Source organism: Oncorhynchus masou, unplaced genomic scaffold (assembly GCF_036934945.1).
Source record: "Oncorhynchus masou masou isolate Uvic2021 unplaced genomic scaffold, UVic_Omas_1.1 unplaced_scaffold_1280, whole genome shotgun sequence".
Taxonomy (NCBI): Eukaryota; Metazoa; Chordata; class Actinopteri; order Salmoniformes; family Salmonidae; genus Oncorhynchus; species Oncorhynchus masou.
Window position 1 is genome coordinate 80,520 of NW_027002638.1, and position 25,913 is coordinate 106,432.

Below are 25,913 nucleotides of genomic sequence, written 5' to 3' on the forward strand. Positions count from 1 at the left end.
GAGACATATTCTCGTTCAGAGTGTATTAACAGGACATATTCTCGTTCAGAGTGTATTCTATGAAGCTCTAACCATGTCTCTTCCTTCTCTCGCAGCACTTCCAGAAGTTGATCCCTCACCAGTTTGACAGCTGCCCAGACAAGCTGATCCTGAGGGCCTACCAGGTCAAATACAACCCCAAGAGGATGAAGAAGTAGGCTCTGCTTCTAATCACTGCTCATTAGAATAACAATACTGGCTTTAGGTTGTAGACGACAGTTCATATGGCCCAATGGGCCCTGATTTGTGGTGGTGTTACTATACAAAGCATGCTTTCAGTTTAAGATGATTAGTTTCTGTTTGATTTGCACACAGTCAAATGCATAAATGGAAAATGGAAACGCATTGTGTGAATCTAACTCTGCTAAAATGCTTTTATTTGCCAGGTTGGAGAAAGAGTACACCACAATCAAGAACAAAGAGATGGAGGAGCAGATAGAGATCAAGTGTGTGTGTGTGTGTGTGTGTGTGTGTGTGTGTGTGTGTGTGTGTGTGTGTGTGTGTGTGTGTGCTCACGCGTCTTAACTTCTTTGAGCTAATCTATTAATAGACCAACAGATTTATAAGCCTTGTATAATGACTAATACATGTTCCTAACGGTCTCTCTACCCGTTTTAAATACACATCCACAGAGGTTACGCACAGAGAACAGGCTTCTGAAGCAGAGGATTGAGACATTGGAGAAGGTAAGACATGGAAACTTGGCTTCGAGTCAGACACTCACTTTCGTGCTTATGCGAATAAGGTTTATGATGGACAATAAAACACAGCCAGGAACATGAAGCTAAAATATGCCAACCAAGACTTATATCCTGTCACATTTACAGAATAAGTGAGGTGACTTAAGTTGTGAATGCACCTAAAGACAGAGATCATGTTTGTTGATTTTGTGTGCGTGAATGGATGATTGAAATGGATGGGCCTTATTCTAGACCGGAGCCACTGAGCCTCTCCTCCTTTTTCAAGCACTCTGGCTTTTCTTCCCCTCTTGCTTCTCTCCTGTTGTTCTCTGAGTAATGCTCGTTGTCTTTCTGTCCTCTTTTTATTCCTTCTCTCACACAAACCCACTGCCGCTCCTTCACTCTGTACTGTGATTTATTTATTTCTGTCTCGCCCTCTTATTTATTTTCTGTTGTCACGTTTCCGTTAAACGCTCGCCCTGTTCTTATCCTTCCCTCCTCTTTGTCTTTATGTCTCCCTATTCTCTCCTTATCCTCCTTTTATTGTCTTATCTTCTTCCTCTCCTTCACTGGTGTTGTAGGAAAGTGCTGCTCTAGCAGACAGGCTGATACAGGTACGGTACTGGAAAACCATCTCTCCTCCTCTCTTAACACCTTCCTTCCTCCTGCACTTCCTCTCTCTGTCTGCAATGACAGTGACCGATCAGTGCCTGACTTCTGCATGAGAGAATGTTTTGTTTGTCTGTCTGTCCGTCCGTCTGACCCTGCTCCCCCTGTGACCGCATGTGTGTCCATGGCAGGTGCTCTAACACTGCATGTGGCTCGTCGAAACACAGGCACTGTTTTGTGCCCTTTGTCATTTATTAGGACAGAAATGTCTTTGCAGGGTAATTGCAACCTAATTGGAATGGATACAGAAGAGCCATTTATATTCTACACTGTCAAACTCCTAATATCTAACCTCCAATAGGGAAAGTGTTAAAGCTAAGCACCAATTCCCTCTAAATTCCAACCAACGATGTCCATAGCCCACCCCCCAGACACATTCCCTATAACTGACACGGCCCCCTCTGGTCTCTGACCCTGTGTCTTAACTATTCCAGGGTCAGGTGACGCGGGCGCAGGAGGCGGAGGAGAACTACGTGATCAAGCGGGAGCTGGCGGTGGTGAGGCAGCAGTTCAGTGTGACCAGTCAGAACCTGGAGAAAGCCCAGGACACCATCGGAGAACTGCAGCGGGAGAAGGTAAGGAATGATCTGGAGTCAGTGTGGGTGAGATATTGGGATGGGGCAGGGACTGAACTAAAGTCAGGCTTTGATGAACAGTGCACCCGTCTTAGGCTTTCACTCAGAGATTATGAGCAAAATGATCAAATACAAGTCTATTGCAATGGATAACAAGCTCTAAAAGTTACAAATTGGCAAAACATGTTTTTGATGCGCCAGTGACTGTTATGGAAAAATACCAGCACTAGGCTTTATAGTCTGTGGTTGCCCTTGTGGATTTTGTTTCTTGTTCTTGTTTGGGGAACTGACTCATTCGGACAGTCTTCTGCTCGTAAAATATTGACATAATTTTTAGCAAATTACATTCTACATCAATGACATTGACAAATTCTTCGGTGAGAAAAAAATAAATAAAGGCTGGTGTTGGTGAGAACGGTGAAATGTCAAAGTGAATTTCCCCAAGTCAGTTTGTGTTGAGTTGTGACCTCAATCTAGCCAGAGTGGCACAGTTAGTAGATGTTGGATGATAGACAGTATCGGTCTGCATCATAATCAGTGATGTAAAGTACTACTTAAGTAGTTTTTTGGGTATCTGTACTTTACTATTTATATTTTTGACAACTTTTACTTCACTATGTTAGTAATGAAAAATTCTGTACTTTTTACTCCATACCTTTTCCCTGACGCCCAAAAGTACTCTTTACATTTTGAATGCTTAGCAGGACAGAAAATAGTCAAATTCGCACACTTATCAAGAGAACATCCCTGGCCATCCCTACTGCCTCTGATCTGGCAGACTCACTAAACACAAATGCTTCATTTTTAAATGATGTCTGAGTGTTAGAGTGTGACCCTGGCTAACTGTAAATAAATAAAAATAAAACAAGAAAATGGTGCTGTCTGGTTTGCTTAATATAAGGAATTAAATAATGAGTTTTTGCTACTTAAGTATATTTAAAACCAAATCCTTTTAGACTTTTACTAGTAGTATTTTACTGGGTGACATTTACTTTTACTCAAGTATTAGAATTTAGTACTTTTTCCACCACTGGTCATAATTAATGGTCAAAATATATATTATTTGTGTATATACAATATAAAGAAAATACAGTGGGGCAAACAAGTATTTAGTCAGCCACCAATTGTGCAAGTTCTCCCACTTAAAAAGATGAGAGAGGCCTGTAATTTTCATCATAGGTAGTACACTTCAACTATGACAGACAAAATGAGAGAAAAAAAATCGAGAAAATCACATTGTAGGATTTTTAATGAATTTATTTGCTAATTATGGCGCGTATGGATGTTTGTGATTCGTACGTTTAGGACCAAGTTGATTATCGTCTTATCGTAAGTGTCTGGGTAGCGCTTTGATGATAGTGGAAAGGCTGGCAAACACTTTCTTAGTTTCTCGTCATGGGTTATATCTGAAAAACGTCACTTAAATTACAGAAACTGAATCACTACCAAAGTAACTGTTCTATATGCTCACTTACAGTAATTTTGTGTGTGTTTTTAGGACGGTGTTGCTTGTCAATGTGTTGACTCTTTTTAATGTAGAATTATTGCATTCAGTTGCCAGCAGAGCAACACCGTACATTATAAATCCAAACAAATGTTATTTGTCACATGCGCCGAAAACTTACAAGCCCTTACCCAATAATGCAGTTTCAAGAAAATAGAGTTGAGAAAGTATTTACTAAATAAACACAATAAAATAACAATAATGCTGCTATATACAGACGATACTGGTACCAAGTCAATGTGTGGGAGAACAAGTTAGTCAAGGCAATTATGGTCATTTGTACATGCAGGTAGGGGTGAAATGACTGCATTGATAATAAACAGCGAGTGGCAGCGGTGTAAAAAACAAAGGGGGTGGGGGAGGGGGGAATGCAAATAGTCTGGGTGGCCATTTGATTAATTGTTCAGCAGTCATATGTCTTGGGGGTAGAAGCTGATAAGGAGCCTTTTGGACCGAGACTTTCCGAGGCATTCCGGTACCGCTTGCCGAGCAGTAGCAGAGGGAACAGTCTAGGACTTGCGTGACTGGAGTCTTTGCCAATTTTTTGGGCCTTCTTATCCTGTAGTTCACAATCATTTCCTTTGTCTTGCTCACGTTGAGGGAGAGGTTGTTGTCCTGGCACCACACTGCCAGGTCTCTGACCTCCTCCCTGTAGGCTGTCTCATCGTTGTCGGTGATCAAGCCTACCACCGTTGTGTGGTCAACAAACTTAATGATGGTGTTGAAGTCGTGCTTGGCCACACAGTCATGGGTGAAAAGGGAGTGTACAGGAGGGGACTAAGCACATACCCCTGAGGGGCCCCCATGTTTAAGATCAGCGTTGCAGACGTGTTGTTACCTACCCTTACCACCTGGGGACGGCCCTTCAGGAAGTCCAAGATCTAGTTACAGAGGGAGGTGTTTAGTCCCAGGTTCCTTAGCTTAGTGATGAGCTTTGTGGGCACTATGCCATTGAACGCTGAGCTGTAGTCAATGAACAGCATTCTCACATAGGTGTTCCTTTTGTCCAGGTGGGAAAGGGCAGTATGGAGTGCAATTGAGATTGTGTCGTCTGTGGATCTGAGGCGGTATGGGAATTGGAGTGGGAAAAGGGGTTTGCGAGATGATGGCGTTGATGTGAGCCATGACCAACCTTTCAAAGCAGTTCATGGCTACCGAGGTGAGTGCTACGGGGGCGGTAGTCATTGTATAGAGTTTGATATTTGACCTGTTCTAAATCCATAGTGTTATAACATTGTGTTCACCCAGGGCTGGTGTGGTATAAGCCAGTTGTATGAGCATTCTAATGTATAGATGTAGACAGACCGCCATGGTGAGGTGGACAATTAGTGTGATGTTGAATGGGTAGCCCAGCTGGTCCAGTACAATAGGGCTTCAGTTATTCTATTGTGGCTGTGTGTTAGCAGCTGTGTGTCGCCTGTCCTTGTGTGTTAGTGTTTGTTGTATGCTACAGAAACACCGAATGCTCCTCTGTGACTTTGCCTCACGGTGCACTGTATCATGTGTGTAGAATGTTGTTTTAATTTTTTATATATATATATATATTTTTTTTTAAATCTTTCTCACACACACACACACTATTTTAGTCTATTCAAACACGTGTGAGTCAGTCGGCGCTTGAATCCGTTTTGAATGCAAGTCCCCCACTACGGCAAAAAATAAAAGATGATGTGTTTCTGTTACTGAATGTGTCAGGAACTACAACGCTTTCTACAGACGTTAGTTTCTCAGTTTCAATTCAAAGGGTTTCATTGGCATATGGGGAAACATGGTCACATTGCCAAAGCAAATGAAATGGATAATAAACAAAAGTGAAATAAACAGTGAAATAAACAGAAATAAACATTACACTCACAAACGTTTCAAAGGAATAGAGACATTTCCAATGTCATATTATGGCTATGTACAGTGTGTACAGTGTTGTAACAATGTGCTGTTTCTCTTCATACTCAGACACAAGCAGTCACACTAATGTGAGAGCACGTCTCAACATTGTTTCCTTGACTGTCTCCTCCTCCTCCGTTAGTCTTTCAACACCAGTTGAACTAAGTTTAGATCTACTAGAATTGGAGCCATGGAGAGAATCAGTGGTATAGGTGTGTGTGGTGTTGCTATTGATTTGGAGTTTCAGGTGTGGTCGGAGTATGTGTTGTGCCTCCGATGACTAGCCTGGGTATATTACCAAGCCAGAATTCACACACCCCCACCTCTCACTTCTCTCTCACATTGAAACAGAGTGGCTACTTTAATTCACAAAGAAAGAAAGGCCTTTATGCCATGCATACACATACAAAGATATTGGTTTGTCCCAACGTTCTCTCTCTATCTCACCAGCTCTCTCTTTCAGTCTCTTCTCTCTGAACTGCATCTAGTGAGAAACAGACATGTTTTTTTTTGGTTGGTTTCCCCCTTTTGCCAACCCACATCCCTTCTGTCCATCTCACCACAACTACCACAGCTACACAGAGCTGTACTCCACATCTCCTTTTAGTACATCATTCATTTATTTGCTTGGGTGTCCACCAATGAGGTGAATCTACCTGGTGGATACACTGATAGACTTTGTAAGTGGTTTGACATTTCCATATCAATAGAAAACAGCCATTTAGACAGACATTCTTCTGCCCCGTCAACCAATCAAATGTATTTTAAAAAGGCCTTTTTGAGTTAGCAGTGGCAAACTGCTATGCAGAAACCCAGCCTAGATTCCCAGACCGCAAGCAAACCAGATGTAGAAGCACGGTGGCTAGGAAAAAATCCCTAGAAAGGCAGGATCCTAGGAAGAAACCTAGAGAGGAACCAGGCTCTAAGGGTTGGCCAGCCTCTTCTGACTGTGCTGGGTGGAGGATCTTTATCTTCTGATGCCTTAGTACACAGAGCAGTTTGATTGATTGGTTGATATGTGTAGTGTCAGTTTGGGATTGATCCCAGTGTGTTGTCTCCGTTTATAATTGGTCCATGTGTTGTGTCTCAGTACACAGAGCAGTATGTGACCAGTCTGCAGACGCAGCTGGAGCAGTCCCGGCTGCAGGAGGCAGACCTACTGGGAGCCCTCAAAGAGATGCAGGACAAAGTACTGGACCTAGAGAAGGTAAGAGAACCGAGCTCAACCACACCTGTGTACATGTGTGTGTGGTTATATCTGTATGTTTCATATCTTTATCATGCGTGTGTGTGTTTGTGTTACAGAGGAGCAGCTCTCTGCCTGATGAGAACAACGTGGCCCAGCTACAGGATGAGCTGAAGCTGGTGAAGCTCCGAGAGCTGGAGACACTGCACTCCTTCAGAGAGATGCAGGACACGGTGACCGAGCTCAACCAGCGTTGGCAGGTAAGTAAACACACCACAGAGCAGAGAACTGTACAGTAGGGAACTGAAGGCTTCAGAAGGGGAGAGCATAGTAGAGGTGACTAGAAGGACTGTGCTTATGTAGCAGTATTGCTTCCGTCCCTCTCCTCGCCCCAACCTGGGTGAGAACCAGGCACTCTCTGCACACATTGACAACAGTCACCCTCAAATCATCGTTACCCGTCGCTCCACGAAAGCCACGGCCCTTGCAGAGCAAGGGGAACAACTACTTCAAGGTCTCAGAGCGAGTGACTTTAGGGAGAGATAGATAGAGAACCGATGCACATTGGTTGTGGCTCTCTAACCTGTCATCTCCGTTCCTCTCTCTCTCCAGCTCCACATGTCAAAAGGCGGCGGGGGTGGAGGTCACTGGAAGGAATCCCCCAAGAAGAACGCCCTGAATGAGCTGCAGGAGAAGCTGATGGGGGTGCGTCTGAGAGAGGCCCAGGCCCAGGCTGAACTCAGGGAGGTCAAACTCCAAGCCATACAGCTGGAGAGCAAGGTCAGTGGAGGAACTTTAGCCTGATGCCAAATCTGTTTGTGCTCTATCTAAATAAAAGTGATCCATTGTGTGTTATTTCCTTAGTCTGATCTCAGGTCTGTCTCATGTAACAATGACCATAGGAGTTGGCAAGATGGCACAAACAGTGCTGGGACCAGCCTAGGGAAATAAATTGTATTGACTCACATTTCTAATGGAGACTTTCATTAGGCCTAAATGACTAAGGGGTAACTACTACGACAAATACTATGTGGAAATGGTAGATAAATCCCAAATAGTACCTGCAAAACACCAGTCTCAACCTCAACATCCTGACTCCGGGATGCTGGCCTTCTAGTCAGAGTCCCTCTGTCCAGTGTTTGTGTTCTTTTGCCCATCTTAATCTTCTCTTTTTATTGGCCAGTCTGAGATATGGCTTTTTCTTTGAAACTCTGTCTAGAAGGCCAGCATCCCGGAGTCGCCTCTTCACTGTTGACGTTGAGACTGGGGTTTTGCGGGTACTATTTAATTAAGCTGCTAATTGAGGACTTGTGAGGCGTCTGTTTCTCAAACTAGACACTGTAATGCACTTGTCCTCTTGCTCAGTTGTGCACCGGGGCCTCCCACTCCTCTTTCTATTATGGTTAGAGCCAGTTTGGGCTGTCTTGTGAAGGGAGTATTACACAGCGTTGTACGAGATCTTCAGTTTCTTGGCTATTTCTCGCATGGAATAGCCTTAATTTCTCAGAACAAGAATAGACTGACGAGTTTCAGAAGAAAGCTCTTTGTTTCTGGTCATTTTGAGCCTGTAATCGAACCCACAAATGCTGATGCTCCAGATACTCAACTAGTTTAAAGAAGGCCAGTTTTATTGCTTCTTTAATCAGAACAACAGTTTTCCGCTGTGCTAACATAATTGCAAAAGTGTTTTCTAATGATCAAGTAGCCTTTTAAAATGATAAACGTGGATTAGCTAACACAACGTGCCATTGGAACGCAGGAGTGATGGTTGCTCATAATGGGCCTCTGTACGCCTATGTAGATATTCCATAAAAAAATCTGCGGTTTCCAGCTATTCTTCATTTACAACATTAACAATGTCTGCACTGTGTTTCTGATCCATTTGATGTTATTTAAATGGACAGAAAATGTGCTTTTTCTTTCAAAAACAAGGACATTTCTAAGTGACACCAAACATTTGAATGATAGTGTACATATATTGCCTCATCTTTTTGATTTATGGAAAGTACCTCGCTAAGTTTTTAACATTCAGTTCCACACTCATGTTTCTCACCCTGATGAGTGAGATGTTTGACTTTTGTGGTGGATTATTCAAAGCTCTATACAACACCATAGGCCTACACACACACACACACACACATTTTCGTTACAGTTCATCACTTTGGGCCACAGGTTGGCATTTATTGAGATGACTCATGTACTGGAGGCAGCACTGCAGAATGGTCACGAGCTGGCACAGCCAGTCAAAATAGCATATTTTAAACCTAACCTTAAATTAAGACCAAAAATCTAATATCATATACAGTACCAGTCAAAAGTTTGGACACACCTACTCGTTTAAGGGTTTTTATTTATTTTTTACTATTTTCTACATTGTAGAATAATAGTGAACACATCACAACTATGAAATAACACATATGGAATCATGTAGTAACCAAAAACGTGTTAAACAAATCAAAATATATTTTATATTTGAGATTCTTCAAATAGCCACCCTTTGCCTTGATGACAGCTTTGCACACACTTGGAATTCTCTCAACCAGCTTCACCTGGAATGCTTTTCCAACAGTCTTGAAGGAGCACTTGTTGGCTGCTTTTTCATTCACTCTGCGGTCCGACTCATCCCAAATTGACTTGAGGTCGGGTGATTTGTGGAGGCCAGGTCATCTGATGCAGCACTCCATCATTCTCCTCCTTGGTCAAATAGCCCTTACACAGCCTGGTGTTGTGTTTTGGGTCATTTTCCTGTTGAAAAACAAATGATAGTCCCACTAAGCGCAAACCAGATGGGGTGGCATATCACTGCAGATGCTGTGGTAGCCATGCTGGTTAAGTGCGCCATGAATTCTAAATAAATCACAGACAGTGTCACCAGCAAAGCACTGTCACACCACCTCCTCCATGCTTCATGGTGGGAACCACACATGCGGAGATCATCCGTTCACCTACTCTGCCTCTCACAAAAACAGCGTTTGGAACCAAAAATCTCAAATCTATACTCATCAGACCGAAGGACAAATTTCCACCAGTTTAATGTCCATTGCTCGTGTTTTTTGGCCCAAGCAAGTCTCTTCTTATTGGATTCCTTTAGTTGTGGTTTCTTTGCAGCAATACGACCACTAAGGCATGATTCACTCAGTCTCCTCTGAACAGTTGATGTTAAGATGTCTGTTACTTGAACTCTGTTGCAATTTCTGAGACTGGTAACTCTAACTATAACTCATCCTCTGCAGCAGAGGTCACTCTGGGTCTTCCTTTCCTGTGGCGGTCCTCATGAGAGCCAGATTCATCATAGCGCTTGGTTTTTGCGACTGAAGAAATGTTCAGTTCTTGAAATGTTCCATATTGACTGACCTTCATGTCTTAAAGTAATGATGGACTGTCCTTTTTCTTTGCTCATTTCATCTGTTCTTACCATAATATGGACTTGGTCTTTTATCAAATAGGGCTATCTTCTGTATACCGCCCCTACCATTTCACAACACAACTGATTGGCTCAAATGCATTAAGAAGGAAAGAAATTTCACAACTTAACTTTTAACAAGGCACACCTGTTAATTGAAATGCATTCCAGGTGACCTCATGGTCACCTGAAGCTGGTTGAGAGAATGTCAAGAGTTTACAAAAGCTGTCTTCAAGGTAAAGTTTGGCTACTTTGAAAAATCTCAAATCTCAATATATATTTTGATTTGTTTAACACTTTTTTTGGTTACTACATGATTCCATAGTTTTGATGTCTTCACTATTTTTCTACAACGTAGAAAATTGTAAAAATAAATAACCCTTGAATGAGTGGGTGTGCAAACTTTTGACTTGTGCTGCACATTACATTTAAATACTTGCAATTTAGCAGACGCTAATCCAGAATGACTAATTACGCTTTCAGTCTTCTGACTGTGTCCCCACTCTCTCTTTACCTTCAGAACCAGATTCACAGCAAGCTGATTGGGCGCCATGAGGTGGAGAGCGCCGCCATGCAGGAGAGGCTGCAGCAGCTGGCGGGCCAGAACAAGGGGCTGCAGTCCCAGCTCACCGAGATGAAGAGGAAACGGGCCGAGCTCGACTGCAAGGTGGGGTAAAGGCGGAGGGAAGGGGGAGAATGGAGGTAGCCAACGGTAGCGTTGATATGTGTGGAATAAGTGGGCTGCAAGTTAAGACTGAAGGGAGAGCGGGGATGAAGGTGCAGAAAGAGGGAGGGATGGAGAATGGAAGCGGGAGGAGAGGGGAAGTGGAGATGGTATGAGGAGGATGGAGGAAGGTAGTGAAATAAGTGGACTGACTGCCAGGTGAGAGAAGAGAAGATGGTGGGAGAAAGATAGATAAAGGAGAGGGTGTGGGAAATGGAAGCAGCCCAGGGTGACATTGATAAGTGGGCTTTGTGTGTGAGGCTGCAATTTAAACAGACTCTATTGCACAACTAGATGGACTAGTGGCTTTCACTCAGGCTTTGCGCCAGAGGTAATTTTTCTCTTTCTGTCTTTTCTCTTCTACCACCCTCTTCCCTCTCTCTGTAGAGTAAAGAGGAGGTGATGGCGGTGCGCTTGCGGGAGGCTGACAGCATGGCCGCCATAGCTGAGCTAAGACAGAAGATAGCTGAGCTGGAGATACAGGTGGGGTGTTTGTACACAGATCTGAACTTGACTTCCATATTGAATGGATGTGATTGTCAAGTGTGTTTAGATTTCTTCTGGCTGGTATGTGTGCATTGGGGAGATCGTCTTCCCTGCTTCTTTGGCGTTGACTGTTCGGTTGTGTCCGTACGCGGGCGAGTATGTGTGCATCTCATCCACCTATCCCTGTCCTACAAAAGGAGTAGGGTCTGATCCAGGGCCAGCTGAACCACTCTGACTCGTGTGTGTGTGTGTGTGTGTGTGTGTGTGTGTGTGTGTGTGTGTGTGTGTGTGTGTGTGTGTGTGTGTGTGTGTGTGTGTGTGTGTGTGTGTGTGTGTGTGTGTGTGTGTGTGTGTGTGTGTGTGTGTGTGTGTGTGTGTGATCCCTGTCCTACAGAAGGAGGAGGGTCTGATCCAGGGCCAGCTGAACCACTCTGACTCCAGGCAGTACATCACCCAGCTTCGAGACCAGATCGGAGAGCTCAAGAACGAGGTCACACACATTTAATGTTTAACAGTCATTTTGCAGACACTCTTATCCAGAGCAACTTACGGAAGTGAGTTCATACATTTTCATATTTTTAGTTTGTTTGTTGGTACTGGTCCACCCCGTAGTAATGGAACCCACAACCCTGGTGTTGCAAGTGCAATGCTCCACCAACTGAGCCACATGGGACCCCCCCCCCCACACACACACACACACACACACACCAGTAAAAGCCCTCGTGTCTGGCATTAGTTTAGCCATTGAGACCCAGCTATGTAAATCGCATCCCCTCGTGCTTTTTGTATTTCTCTGAAATGATAGATGTTGGCTGCTACGTGAAGCATGACACACTAGAATCACTACTCTGGCCTTCCTCTGTATGACATTTCCAACCACAGAACAGACGTACCCCCCCCCCCCCCCACCACTTCAAAACCCCAGCCCTCAGAAAGAGGGCGATGAATGCGTGTGAGAACTAGACAACACTGATTCTCACATGCTTAAACACACACACGCACGTAATATACACTTGCTCATTCAGAGAGCGTCTGTGCGTGAGAATGGAGTGATGGGACTGCCTTGCCCTTTTCTGTTCATTAGTTCTTAGAGTGCATACTATTGTGGGTATTCGTCATATAGAGCCTTTATGTAAAGAGTACCGAAACATTTGTGACAAAGTCAAAATTAGCAAGGAGTCATTTTTCGGTCTCAAAACTCTCGGGCATCTGTTTTGCAAATTAATTCATGTTTTGGTGTTGGACCAGAGCATAAGTAGAATTAGCATAAATGTTTTTTTTACATTTTTTGTAACAGTTTAAGTTATGATTCTAAAGTGTTTGTCATACCAATGACTTTTGAATATTCTGATTTTGTCCCAGAACAATATGATACACTTCGAGAAGGGCTGAACTAGAATCAGATCTGGGGTTTTTCCAGCCAGTATAGTGTACATGATTGAGCTCTGCTGTGTAAACCGAGACTGAAGAGGAAGAGGTGGGCGAGTGCCTAGTTATAGTGTTCCTATTGGTTAACCACTACCCTCCCCCTCCTACCAGCCTAACTCAGTACAAATCTCAGAGTTTTCTGTAAGTACTGAATCAGTGTTTTATCTACACACTCACGCAGACACAGACATGTACTTGCTGAAGCATTTGGAGACCGGCTGTGGCTTGTCACGCAAGGGACACCCACTACACGTCATTGATGCAGGTTTCATATGTGAACACACAAACACACATACACACACACAGGTGAAGTGGTTGGTGCTTCAGCAGGTTCTTTCATAGTAAAACAGACTTCAATCTGTACTGGCAGCTGAAAATCCACAGGTACTCTGACTCTCTGTGAAGCTTATCGACAGACCTTATCAATGTACTAGGTACTAGATTTAGAACACACCCACAAGGTTAAACCCAGTCTGATGTGCCTGTCACTGCAGGCTAGACCACCATACCAGATTTCTATAGAAATGGGTCACTTTCAACCAGTGGTACACACTCTTCTCACCAGCTGAAACAGCATCAAAAGCCTTTATTTTTGCTCTCAGTAATATCCTAGATGACTGTGATAATGATCCCCGGGTATGAGTATCTTCTATAACCTTATTTCTTTCTCTTTTAGATCAGGCAGCTCCGCGGGCAGCGCTCCAAGTTCGCCCCTAGTTCCCGGGACGGGGGCGGGGGCTACCCGGATCTGTGTCTAGCTAGCCCCTCGTCGGCCGGAGGCGACTACCTGAGCTCGGATGAGGACCTTCTCCCCAGCCCCATCCCCCCCAATGCCATGTACCCTGCCCTGCCCCACCCCTCGGCCAGGCTGGACAGCGAGGGCAGCACCGACAGCGAAGCAGAGGCCCACCCGGACCACCCCCACCACGGCCCCTCGCAGCAGCTCTACACTAGCATGGTGTGTGCTGAGGTCCTGGACAACTGAGCCATGGAGGTCCCTGGAACTACCTGGTCCTGACCTAGACTACTAAAGATACTGTACTCTGCATCTCTTTAGTATTAGAGATGCTGTACTCACCCCAACTTTATTGTACGACTGTTCTCACCCTAAACTCCTACTGTAACCTGTAATGGACATCCTCCCCTCCTCCTTCGCGTTGGTGCCATGGTCTCTCCTCTTTTTGTCATTCTCTTCTCTCCATCTCCCCCTTTTACTTCTCTCTTCAGTTATCCCTCTCTTTATCTCCCTCTCTCTCCCTGAATCTCTTTCTCCTCGACATTATCACCGACAGACCCTATATTCCCTATGGGGGTAGAGTCAATTCCAGTCTGATTCCCCTCTCCTCTCCTGACCTGTCCTTGCCATTAGTTTCCACACTGCACTCCGGACCTGAGTGAAGAACAGATAACTTCAGTATGCTCGCTCACTGTGCAGCAAGCATATCCTATCCTCACAGAAAGCCGAGAAAACAAAAAAGGATTGAAAATTGACCCCAAAAAATAGCTTTCAACTTTCAATACTCCAACCATACCACACAGCAGTGACTATGAGATGCATCAAGACGTCACTTTGATTAAATGATTCCCCTCAAGTTTGGAAGGACTTCCATATGGATTTGGGATCGGTAAAAGATGAGATGGATGGATGACTTGATGGGCTTGACGCTGCTCGTCCCATGAGCGAGATGTGGAACACGCCGTCTCTCCATCTCTCTCTCTTTCCTCCTCCTTTTCTCTCTCTCTCTCCATCTCTCTCTTTCTGCCATTCCATCATTCCAAGAAGATCCATTAGCCACCTGCACTGCCTGTTACAATGGAAACAACCCTCCACTGTAACCTCACAATGCACACTTCAAAACAATGAGAGCGAGAGGGAAGGAAGGATAGAGGTAGGAAAGGAGTATGGTATGGACTTGTACACATCAATATCATAGGGATGTTACTAGATGACATCACATGCATAGATCGATATTAACAATTTATCTTACTGAAATTGTATGTTGTGTGTGTCTCAATGCCTTGCAAATGAAACAAGGCAAGTGAATTACGATGGCTCATGTCAACAACAACAAAAATCTCAACGTTGCCAAATCTTTTTTTTTCTGCTATTATTTATGTTGTTATTTATTTTAATCTTTTTTTATATATATATCTCTACAAATATAAATATATAGATGGATACCAACGGCGGCCAAACTTTATACGTTTTAGTTCCTTTGGTCCTTTGTGCCAACTTGAATCCTGAAGCTGAGGTGTCGTCCATGACGATGCATGTCAGAGAGACCGAACGAATGCGCTGCTATGATTTTCCTCCCTGTCTTCTTTTAAGTTATGTTCTATCTGCTCAACATGCAGTTGAACTTTACAACCCCTTAGGAATCAGGTGCGAGTGCGAAAACTACTGTGAAGAAATTGTTGAACGGTTAAGGCTAGACTTCATAATGATGTCTCTACCTATGACTTAAGCATGACTTAAGCATGTGAGAGTACCCACACATAAACAACTCCTTTTTATAATCTATTTGAAATGTGTTAAGGAATTTTTTAACCCTAAAAGCAGATATCAACACACAAGTGCTTGTAAGAGGACAGCAATGGCTCAGTCAATCATTCATTTTGTCTAATGGTGAGGCTAGAGTTTGACTAGTGTGAGACGGATTGGCATGTGTCCTTTAAAAGGCTGTGTGAGTGACGTGAAGGTGTTCATTTTGAGTTACTGGGGAGAAAAAAAACATGAGAATTTGTTGAAATTGACGATCAGAGGCAAAAAATATATATAATTTACGAGCTACAAGTGTACTGATCAAATCATCATAAATATCATTATCAAGTTGGACCAGGGTCATCACTCTCTCTGTTGTTCTGTACTGTTGTTCTCGTCTCAGTCATGGTACTGTATGATGAATTATCAATACCTCTCCTTCCAGAACAGCCAACTGTGACATCACTTCCTCTTTCTACTGCCTGTTACCAATAGGATTTAGGGATGGATGGAAACATTCAGTTGAACGTGTTGACTGAACATATCTGACTATCTGATGCGTGCTGTTACTACAGCTTCAGATGGCTATAATGCACAGATGTTAACAGACTGGGGCAGTATTTTGCCTAGTATATACCTCACTGGCTAACTATGTGGCGTATCATCCCAATAGTCTTGAATATATGACAAATGCTTGTGAGAATTAGTTTTAGTTCAGTCATTAGGAGCGGGGAGACGAATGCATCGGCTTGGTGCCATGTTTCCAAAGCATTCAAATGCTCTGTGTTTATATCAGTGGGACAGAGTTGATCGTGGGAATCGATGATGGTCGTCGAGAAAGAAGCTCCATGTGGTTTCCATACAAACTCTATATAGATGGAAGGAAATGGAAGGAGCGTTGTCTTACTTCTGTGGCAGACACTTCACATTTCTACATTCTTACAACAGTGGAAGCGAAACATATGGAATATTATTGGATTATACAATATGACAACCTGAACCAAAGTATTAATATAAATATATCACAATAGTAATTGAGTTGATTTGCTGAGGCAGACTGCAGGGGATGTGTGGTATTATATTCAATAGGGTGTTATATAGATCCCAAGATTCGAGATACAGATCCTAAGATTCGAGATACAGATCCTAAGATTCGAGATACAGATCCTAAGATTCTAGATACAGATCCTAAGATTCTAGATACAGATCCTAAGATTCTAAATACAGATCCTAGGATTCTAGATATAGATCCTCAGATTCTAGATATAGATCCTCAGATTCTAGATATAGATCCTAAGATTCTAGATATAAATATAAATTCTAGATCTCCTCTTGTCTTAAAGCAGTGAGTACTGTCCTGGGAACATGGGAGTGGATGCTTGGAGTGGTTAGTGTAGCAAGTTACTCTATGCCACCAAGCCTATGCATCCCAACTTTGTATCATGCTTTCTGTTTTCTTATGTTCAACTTATGCCATGTACTCAGATTTGGTGTGTGCCTGGCTTTTGTCACACAATGATGCTGGATGAAGGGGGAACATGTCACCAACTGCCAAAGAAATAAGGGAGCTCTTCCAATGGGGTTCCACTGCCATGTAGCCCATCTTTTGCTCACTCAAGTATTACAAATAACCACCTTTTTAGAGGTTAAATCAGTGCAGCAGCTGAAATCACTGTTGTCTGGTGTAACATCCTGGACCAGTCAGTTACGGCATTACTTTAGCAATGGGAAGGAGTTCGGATGCCATGTGTTGTCGACCTGCGGTAGAGTATAGTCTTGGTCAGTGGTGGGAAAAGTACTTGAGTCAAACCTGAGTAAAAGTAAAGATACCTTTTTTGTAATAGACAATTACTCAAAAGTGAGTCACCCAGTAAAATACTACTTGAGTAAAAGTATTTGGTTTTAAATATACTTAAGTATCAAAAGTAAAGTATAAATCATTTCAAATTCCCTACATTCAACAAACCAGACGGCATCATTTTTTTGCTTTTAGTTTATTTACAGATAGCCAGGGGCACACTCCAACACTCAGACATAATTTACAAATGAAGCATTTGTGTTTAGTGAGTCTGCCAGATCAGAGGCAATCGGGATGACCAGGGATGTTCTCTTGATAAGTGTGTGAATTTGACAATTTTCCTGTCCTGCTAAGCATTCAAAATGTAACAAGTACTTTTGGGTGTCAGGGAAAATGTATGGAGTAAAAAGTACATAATTTTTATTAATTTTACTCCACTAAATTCCTAAAGTTGCCAAACATAAAAAGTAAAGTACAGATACCAAAAAAAACCGACTAAAGTAGTATTTTAAAGTATTTTTTACTTAAGTACTTTACAGCACTATTAGACACTACCAGACAGTGTCTAATTTACACATAACACAAACTATACTGCTGTTCAGAGATGGTGCTCGGACGTGGAGCTCCCCAGTGTCCCAACTACAACTGGTATAACTGTGACTAAAATACTTTTTGATACACATGAAGATGCCCTCTGATTCAGTATTTGTCATCCATGTAGTTTTATGATTAGCGTTGGTATGGCTATTCTTTGATCTGAACTAAGATCATGGTTAAAATCTTAGGGTGTGGCGAATGGTAGGGTTCCATGTTTAAATCTTATATAGTGCCATAATGTAGGTAGATTTATACATAGTATATAAATTACATGTATATCAAATGCAATTTTCATAGAAAGTTCAGCATTTTCACTCTGGTTTAGGGTGGTGTTCACCAAAAATATCTCAAAGGTGAAGGCCACTGTTGCTAGGACTGAAGGAACCCCAATATGTTTAAGATTTATATATATATATATATATATAAATAAATAAATAAATGTTAGAATGAAACTGGAACACTATACATGCCATTGTCTGTGTCTCAAAGAAAGAAACAGAACACGGAGACTCCCCCTTATGGACGGTGTCCTCGTGCATACCCTGGGTTTTATTCATTAGGGCACACAATGTAATCTGCAACAGAAAACAAACATTTGTGTTTATTATTGGACACGTCCATTGAAGTCCCTCCCGGTTTCAGTCACTTTTCTTCCGTTTCGTGCCTCAAACACAACCCTGGTGTAAGACTTCTCTCATGTATGTAACAGCAGGTCGGTATCCACTTTACTCCCGCCAACCTTGTTCACTCTCTCTTGCAATTCTACCAATGTGTTGTCAAGTATATTAATGACAGTAATAAAGATGATATTAAAGACAATATTATGAAAACATTTCAGTGTTTTGTACTTGATGATGATTGATATGAAATTAACATTGACACTACACATTCTCAGATGCCATGTTGAGGTGGTACGGTGTTGTTGTGCTGACTCGAGCGTTGTGTTGATTGTGTGCACCCTGTCTTCATTTGGATATAAAATCCATTGTAATCTTCCATTGAACCCGTTATCCTCTCTGGCTCGCTGTCCCTCTCTCTATTCTTTTTCTCCCGCTCTGCTCATCACGACATTGGGTTACTAGTTAATTTCTGTTTGGGATTCCCCTCTCCATCGCTCTCTGCTCTAACCTCCATTTTGAAACCCCCTCCTGTCTCAACACTTGTGTGTGGCGACACTTTCTACAGAACGTTACTCAAGTGACCCCACCATCCTCCCCTCATCCAATTTCTTGTTACTTATTTTTCTCTTGCCTCACTTCAACACATCTTCCTGTTTTGTGATCATGTGAATCATTGTGATATAACAGTGAAGTAGACTGACATTGGAGATTTGTATACCAACCTCAAGTCAAAGAGGACATTTGGCCATTTGAAAGTGAAGAGATTAGAGCGAGTACATCGGGACTCGTTTGGTCCTATATACTGTAGCAAAAGTGGATTTTTAGTGCAGCAGAAAGAACTGTTGCTCGGCAGTGGTGTCGGTCTGGTCTTTCTGAGGAAGCGCTGTGGTTGAGGTGGCTGCTGCTGAGTGGAGCGGTGCTCTACAGACATGCTCTTCCCCATCCGCGTCATTGGACTTCACTAAACACAACATCTGAATACAGTTTAGAGCTTAAACTTGAGCATATAGATAGATTTTTTTTTCTCCCTGTAATGTTACATGATTTGAGCTTCCTGTTTTAATTTCATTAGTTCACTAGTGGGAGATTCGGGAGTGAGGTAAACATTTTGGCATATCATATTTTTTATATTTTGTTTAAATTCATTTAGAATTTGAGCCAGAATGTATTTGTTCTGCCTATTTGCTTTGTGAAATGTTGACATTTTGTATGCCTTTTCAAAAAACGTGTTATCTGGTAAGTTTGTTTGAAACACTTTTTTTGTAGTGAGGTTTTCAAATTTTCATCGCTAGCCATAAAGGCATAAATTACTTCTTGCGGTCTTCAATTCCATTCTGCAATTAAGATTAGGAGTTTATTTTTGCCTTATGCTTTTAGGAAATGATCATGTACAGTATCATCATCTTAAAAATCAAAGCTCTGTCCCCTCACCAGGTGACTTGACTGATGACATCTTCAAGACGGCTAGCTCCAGAGATTTGTCATTCCTCTTTTATAAGGTGAGTTTACCTGCATTTACCGTACCAAATGAATTCGGCCAATGTGTTCAATCTAATCATCATTCATCTCCACTGGTGTATCTGCATCATACTTAATTATGCTATTTCAAATGCCACACTGTATCTGCAACATTACACAGTCGAAAGTGTCCTGTTTTATCCAGTGATCCATTGGCCCTTGGGCAAAAGATGGAACTATTCTGCCTAGTAACATAGAATACTTCAAATGAGAAATATTTTATATCTGAAGCTTTTAACCAGTATAGTATGAATCCGGCATAGGGAAAGAAATCAAGTTTTTATATTTTCGGGATCTTTATTGCCCCTAGTCTTATATCTTGTTACGTCTTCAAGTCTCTTACTATTTGCCACCTGTAAGGGCTGTGCAACCAGAGGGGAGAGAGTTCACAGGGTTAGTCGGGATAATACATAACGGTCTGCTGTGTTTAGTTGGATTTTGGTGGTAGTTGCTGTGGAATGGTTTCATAACACTGCGTGCTAGTATTATGTGGCCACAGTTTATGCAGCAATCCAACCAAGCTCAAGAATAATGAGTTTGTGCAATGACTTGGCTGAGACGATCTGCCTAGAGATGTCTCTGTCAATTGGACATTAAATGTCAAATAAATGACTTCCTTTATGAATATATAGGAAAAGCTCTGCTGGGAAAACTCAGCATTTCCATTCAGCATATTTGAACTGATTTCAGTATGGAGTTCGTTTTTATGGTTTCAAAATGTTGTCTTCATAATTTTAGTGTCAGCAAAACCCACAGTACTGTTACTTTAGGAGTGGTTGTGTGACCAGGGCCTGTACTTAGAAAGCATTTCCGATTAGGTGTGCTGATCTAGGATCAGGTCCCCCGTGGTCCTGTTATCCTATTCATAATGATCTGAAAACTGATCCTAGATCAGCACTTACACTCTGATAAGCTGTATGAATACGGCAGTGTGGTATGTGACTGTGTTAGTCAAAGCACTGCTGCCACCTGCTGTATTTTGGTTGAATAACACCTGGACTATTATGTAAATTTTCATGTACTCCATATTGCAGGGCCTTCTTCTTCCCTTCCATTAGATTGAGTCTACAAAACCCTCTGTGCCCCTGCTGCTTCTCGCTTTCCCACCATGCCTCGCTCTTTCCTGGTGAGGAGGGGGGGCTCTCACCCTCTGCGCCCCAAAGCAGGTAGCCCCTGCTTGGGCACGACCCTGGTGCCAGTGGGTCCCTCAGAAACGGACAAGAGGCAGTGGGGTACCCTTCAGGGACAGCCGTCACTGAAGAGTGCAGTGTCTCTAGTGACACACAATGAGGCCTACCCACCACAGCCCTCTCCACCTCCAGCCCTCCACCCTGCCTCACATAGTCCCCCTTACCTTCACCCCACCAGTCCCATGTTTTCAGGTAGGTGTTGAACACTGAGGCTCAGCTAACACAAGCTCATGTACATCCGCCAGTTTTGTGTATTATCGTTCTCTCATAAATCATTCATTATTATACAATGTTCATTCAAGTTAAGACTGAAACAGCAATGTGTTCAAGACCTAGAGATCAGTGATTGCTTGTAAGATGGGGCTAATTAATGTAACTTTTCAACCACCTGCTATTCCCCATCTTAAGATGATAGAGCTGCGCTGCACCACCACTCTCCCTCCCAGTTGAACCCTGGCAGCCCTGCTGAAGAGGTGGGCTCTCCCCTCCTGGGAGAGACCCGACACAGAGACTGTCTCCAGATCAGTGACCACAGGACCACTGGGACTGAATGTCCACTTTGTGGAAAAGTTAGTGGATGATCCCAAATCAGTTTTGTTATTCTATCCCTCTGACAAGTCGTCATTGCAAATAATGATCTGTTCTTCATTTATTTACCTGTATAAATAAAGGTGAATTATTAAACACCTATTCTCTCCATCAAAAAGGGTTGATATTAGTTATAAGAGAATGCTGTTTGCTTCCATCATGGATAATGAATAATTCTGACTCATTTGAATACCACTGAGGTGATTGGATAGACCTACACACAGCCTTTTTATTAACCAAAGGTCAAAGTGCAGAAACTGAAGCCTGACGTGCTTTGATTCTCTATTCTGTTTCTGACTGGAAGTCCAGTGTGAGGATTAAATTAATATAATAGGTCAATTGTATTTACTGCACTGCTCTCCCCTTCTGCAAATCACATTAAAGTGTTTGTTTTCTTTTCAGAGTTTCTTTTCTGTCTCCAGTCTGGAGTCCCACGTCCACAACTCCCATGGTGGCAGACACAAGCAGTCGTCATCAGCACACACAAAGACAAACAGTCAGCCGTACCGCTATAGGCCAGACCTGGTTTTGAGCTACAGGGTCAAGGTAGGAATAACACACCTAATGAGGCAAATAAAGGCCTGTTGCCTGCCAAATTACATGCATAATAAATGGTTTTAAAGCAGGGTTGGGGTCAGGTCTATTCTAATCAAATCACATTGTGATGTCATGATGCGGCACAAAGTTCCATCCCACCTGAAAAGGCTGATAGTGCAGGCATTTGTTTTTCATACAGCTCCTACAGAAAAAGGGCGTTATCATCATTTCACAATTTCAGAGTGTTATTACCACCTCATAGTGTGGAAATATCTTTTTTTTTTTTAAATGTGAAATTAAGTTATTAACTGCACTGTTCTACTAAGATATATGGAATTGTTTTAAGGCCATACCAAGGATCATTTAGCTATTTGATTTTGAATTTGAAGACTCATTGAAGTATCAGGTCTTTACTGTTATTAGGTTATAGGTTATAGGTTATAGGTTATTAGGTTATACAAACACATTGAATAACAGATTCACTACATGAAACAACAGATAGTCCCCAAAAAATATCAAAAGGAAGTTTGTTCTGAGGTGTCTCTCCTATATCTGAGAGATTTAAGAAAGATCAGGAAACATTTGTTTATTTTTTATTATTATTACTTTTTTACATGTGTATTTAACCCCATATTTTGGCCATTAAACAGTCTCCATATATACTATCATAATTTTTTTCAGCTGGTACCAGGGGATCTTCAGACGAGTCTTGTGAGCGTCCTAGAGTAAATCATGTACATGTTCGTGAGAGTCTCAAAATAGTTTGTAGGACATTCGGAAACACCACAGACGATTTTGTGAGAAGACAGATTTTCAAGATGTCTCCTCCTGGTCTGACAAACACCGCTCTAGCTCTGTCAACTTTCACCTCAGATGTGAAAGTGCGACATAGGCGGATGTGGTGGATTGAGACACATCCAATGCAAAAACAACATCTCTCTATCTTAAACTGACAGATTTTTTATGGGGATTTTTTAAATGCTGATTAGATTTCCACTGGACATCGACTTTAGGGAGTTTTAAGAGTTTGATGCTAGTTCTAAACTATATACAGGAAAAAACACCACAGTAGACCCTATTCATGACTAGGTGGCCTATACTCATTTTTGTTTGGTGTAAAAAATAAAATAAAGATTCATTACACTTCTCCTGAAACTGTGAACCCAAATAAAAAATGTTTTTTCACAAAATATGTGGCCATATATGCTTTGTTCTCATGTGTTTCAGGAGCGTACGTTTGGCTGTAAGGTGTGTGGGAAAGTGTTCAAGCGCTCCTCCACCCTGTCCACTCACCTGCTAATCCACTCTGACACGCGACCCTACCCCTGTCAATACTGTGGCAAAAGATTTCACCAGAAATCTGATATGAAAAAACACACCTTCATTCACACTGGTGAGTCGATATGTATTTTCTGGAAATAGGGATCTTGTCTTTGTCACAGTCACGTTCGAAATGTATTAACTATTTTAAATGTTAAAAAACAAAAACAATGGGAGTGGTAGGGGCATGTGATGCCTGTTAAAAATGAAAGTGACTGCATGCCATATTCCGGCGATGTGGGAAGTGATTTGGCCTTTAAAATAAATCATTTAACAGCCACTGCATGCCCCTACCACTCCCATTGATTTGGATTAAGTTAGCTGAAATTTGTAGTGGCTGTTTAATTAAAGAAAACCGAACCATGCATTACAGTTTTTCCTGGCTCACTTTCAGGGTGAGGAACCATCTAACTTAATCTATCTATTAAGTTATAAAAGAGTGAACTTCCCCTTTAATACAGTATGTCCCCTCTGCCATTCTATTCCAGGTGAGAAGCCCCATGTGTGCCAGGTGTGTGGCAAAGCCTTCAGCCAGAGCTCCAACCTCATCACCCACAGTCGTCAGCACAGTAGCAACCAGCCCTACCACTGCCTCTATGGCTTCCAGCGCAAACAGGAGCTGAGACAAAACCAGAAGAACTACCGTACATAGACCTTTCGGTCAAGTCCCTGGCTAAGAGCTGATCTGAGTTCAGTTTTCACAATCGGGAGATTGGTCATAGCTGACCCCAGATCATTTTTTCATTATAAGGGCACAACTGGACAAGCGTAACAGAAGCTGGGGATGGATGGAAGAACGGATGGATGCTCCACAAAAAATTCTAACAAACATTTACCTTGACTGTAGTTGAATCCCAACTGTATATTTTGCCTACATATATATTTCTGTTTTTTCAGTGTCATCAGAGGGTCATATCAGAAAATATGTTGAAAACACCTTTGAAACATTCCAATCCCATTTATATTCCAAAGTATCACTTTCTTAAGTGTGTGCATTAAAAATCTTTGTTATCCACTTTCAGATTTGGATAACAACAAGATATTATTGTTATGAATGAATGATCATTGTTTTTTTAGTGATCAAGCTCCCTTGCTTTTCAATGATTTACCTCTCGGGGTGGTTTTAAAGATATGTCACTTTGAGATAAAAGTAGTTAAACCGTGTACAACGACCGCGTAGGTTCTCTGGAATTCTCTGGAAAATGAATCATTGTCTTCATTCTCTTCAATTCTCTGGTACGGAAACATTTACCTGTATTTAAATACCTGTGATAGGCTGAGATAGCCCCCTCTCTCTCTCTGTCAGCGCTTCCATATAAAAGCACAGCCAAAAGTACTGCACTAAAACACCTGATCCCTTCGACCTTCAAGGCCTCCACTGCACCACAGAGGAAGAACACACAGACACAGGTAAATACATCATTTAAAATACATGCTTTAGGTTTTACTATTGGCCTTATTGTGACCTCATCCCCAGGCTTAATTGCTACAGAGAGAGAGCTGGCTGGGGACAAGATTAGCCTCATGGTGACATACCTGAGCAGGGACGACAGAGGGACCTTACAGAGAGAGAGCCGGCTGGGGACAAGATTAGCCTCATGGTGACATACCTGAGCAGGGACGACAGAGGGACCTTACAGAGAGAGAGCCGGCTGGGGACAAGATTAGCTTCATGGTGACATACCTGAGCAGGGACGACAGAGGGACCTTACAGAGAGAGAGCCGGCTGGGGACAAGATTAGCCTCATGGTGACATACCCGAGCAGGGACGACAGAGGGACCTTACAGAGAGAGAGCCGGCTGGGGACAAGATTAGCCTCATGGTGACATACCCGAGCAGGGACGACAGAGGGACCTTACAGAGAGAGAGCCGGCTGGGGACAAGATTAGCCTCATGGTGACATACCTGAGCAGGGACGACAGAGGGACCTTACATGTTGTGTGTGGATCAGTCATTCAAAAATCATGTTAACCAATGTTAATGCACACATAGCGAGTCAATGTAATTTATTATTCGATTTGAAGTAAATGTTTTGTCCTGAACTAATTTAAGCTTGCCATAACAAAGGGGTGTGAATACTTATTATAGGTACTGTCAGTAGTGTAGCGTCCTGATGGTGGTGCTGTTTAAAGTTGTCTACTATTTTAATTCAAATTCAATAAATTAATTGGAATGAGAATTCTCAAATCAACTTTGATTTGACACCCACCCTGGTCTCGATTCGAGACTTAAAAACAGTTTCAATCAGTATACAGACCAAGACATCACAAAAGACATATGTACTGCCAGTTTATGCAATGAGGGGTGACTGACGCTGAATAAAAATGTCAGTATCTTCAATGCATGTTGTACCGTGCTTTCCATTTACATTTGGAGCATCTCAGTGTCTCTCTTCATCGCACCCTCATTCTCTGTCCCTCTCCATTGTAGCAACAATGGGTTAGAGAAAGAGTACTCCAGCTTCAGGGACAGACAGCCATGACGACCGACAGCCATGACATATCAGGCGTAAACGTATCAGATCAAAGCATATAAGGTGGTAAGGCCGATATTTCAACTGGCAAATCACCAATCAGGCCAGTATGTAACCTAGTCCAGCAGGAGGGACTCTATATAAATGATATGATTTATTTATTATTATTAATATATATATATAAATTCCTACATTTATATTTTATTATTGC

General features: G+C 42.3%; 2 protein-coding genes across 3 annotated transcripts in view; both read left to right on the forward strand.

Annotated features, from left to right (window-relative positions):
• LOC135530160 (EVI5-like protein) overlaps positions 1-15,099 on the forward strand; it is a 28,771-nt gene extending 13,672 nt beyond the window's left edge. The window contains exons 8-19 of the mRNA XM_064958535.1: positions 96-193; positions 426-489; positions 672-725; positions 1,301-1,333; positions 1,823-1,963; positions 6,442-6,558; positions 6,657-6,797; positions 7,150-7,317; positions 10,461-10,607; positions 11,052-11,147; positions 11,545-11,640; positions 13,255-15,099. Coding sequence (XP_064814607.1) covers positions 96-193; positions 426-489; positions 672-725; positions 1,301-1,333; positions 1,823-1,963; positions 6,442-6,558; positions 6,657-6,797; positions 7,150-7,317; positions 10,461-10,607; positions 11,052-11,147; positions 11,545-11,640; positions 13,255-13,563 — 1,464 coding nt within the window. The 3' untranslated portion in view covers positions 13,564-15,099. The remainder of the gene's footprint in view (positions 1-95; positions 194-425; positions 490-671; positions 726-1,300; positions 1,334-1,822; positions 1,964-6,441; positions 6,559-6,656; positions 6,798-7,149; positions 7,318-10,460; positions 10,608-11,051; positions 11,148-11,544; positions 11,641-13,254) is intronic.
• A 3,625-nt stretch (positions 15,100-18,724) lies between these two features.
• LOC135530159 (zinc finger protein Gfi-1b-like) lies at positions 18,725-24,270 on the forward strand. 2 transcript variants are annotated; one of them, XM_064958533.1, is made up of 7 exons: positions 18,725-19,174; positions 19,510-19,574; positions 20,628-20,975; positions 21,192-21,352; positions 21,774-21,917; positions 23,136-23,301; positions 23,717-24,270. In XM_064958533.1, the coding sequence occupies exons 3-7, from the start codon at positions 20,702-20,704 to the stop codon at positions 23,878-23,880; spliced, it is 909 nt and encodes a 302-aa protein (XP_064814605.1). In that variant the 5' UTR covers positions 18,725-19,174; positions 19,510-19,574; positions 20,628-20,701; the 3' UTR covers positions 23,881-24,270. The 2 variants fall into 2 exon arrangements, with proteins under 2 accessions (XP_064814605.1, XP_064814606.1); XM_064958534.1 differs by having other exon boundaries at positions 20,652-20,975.
• The last annotated feature ends 1,643 nt before the right edge of the window (positions 24,271-25,913 follow it).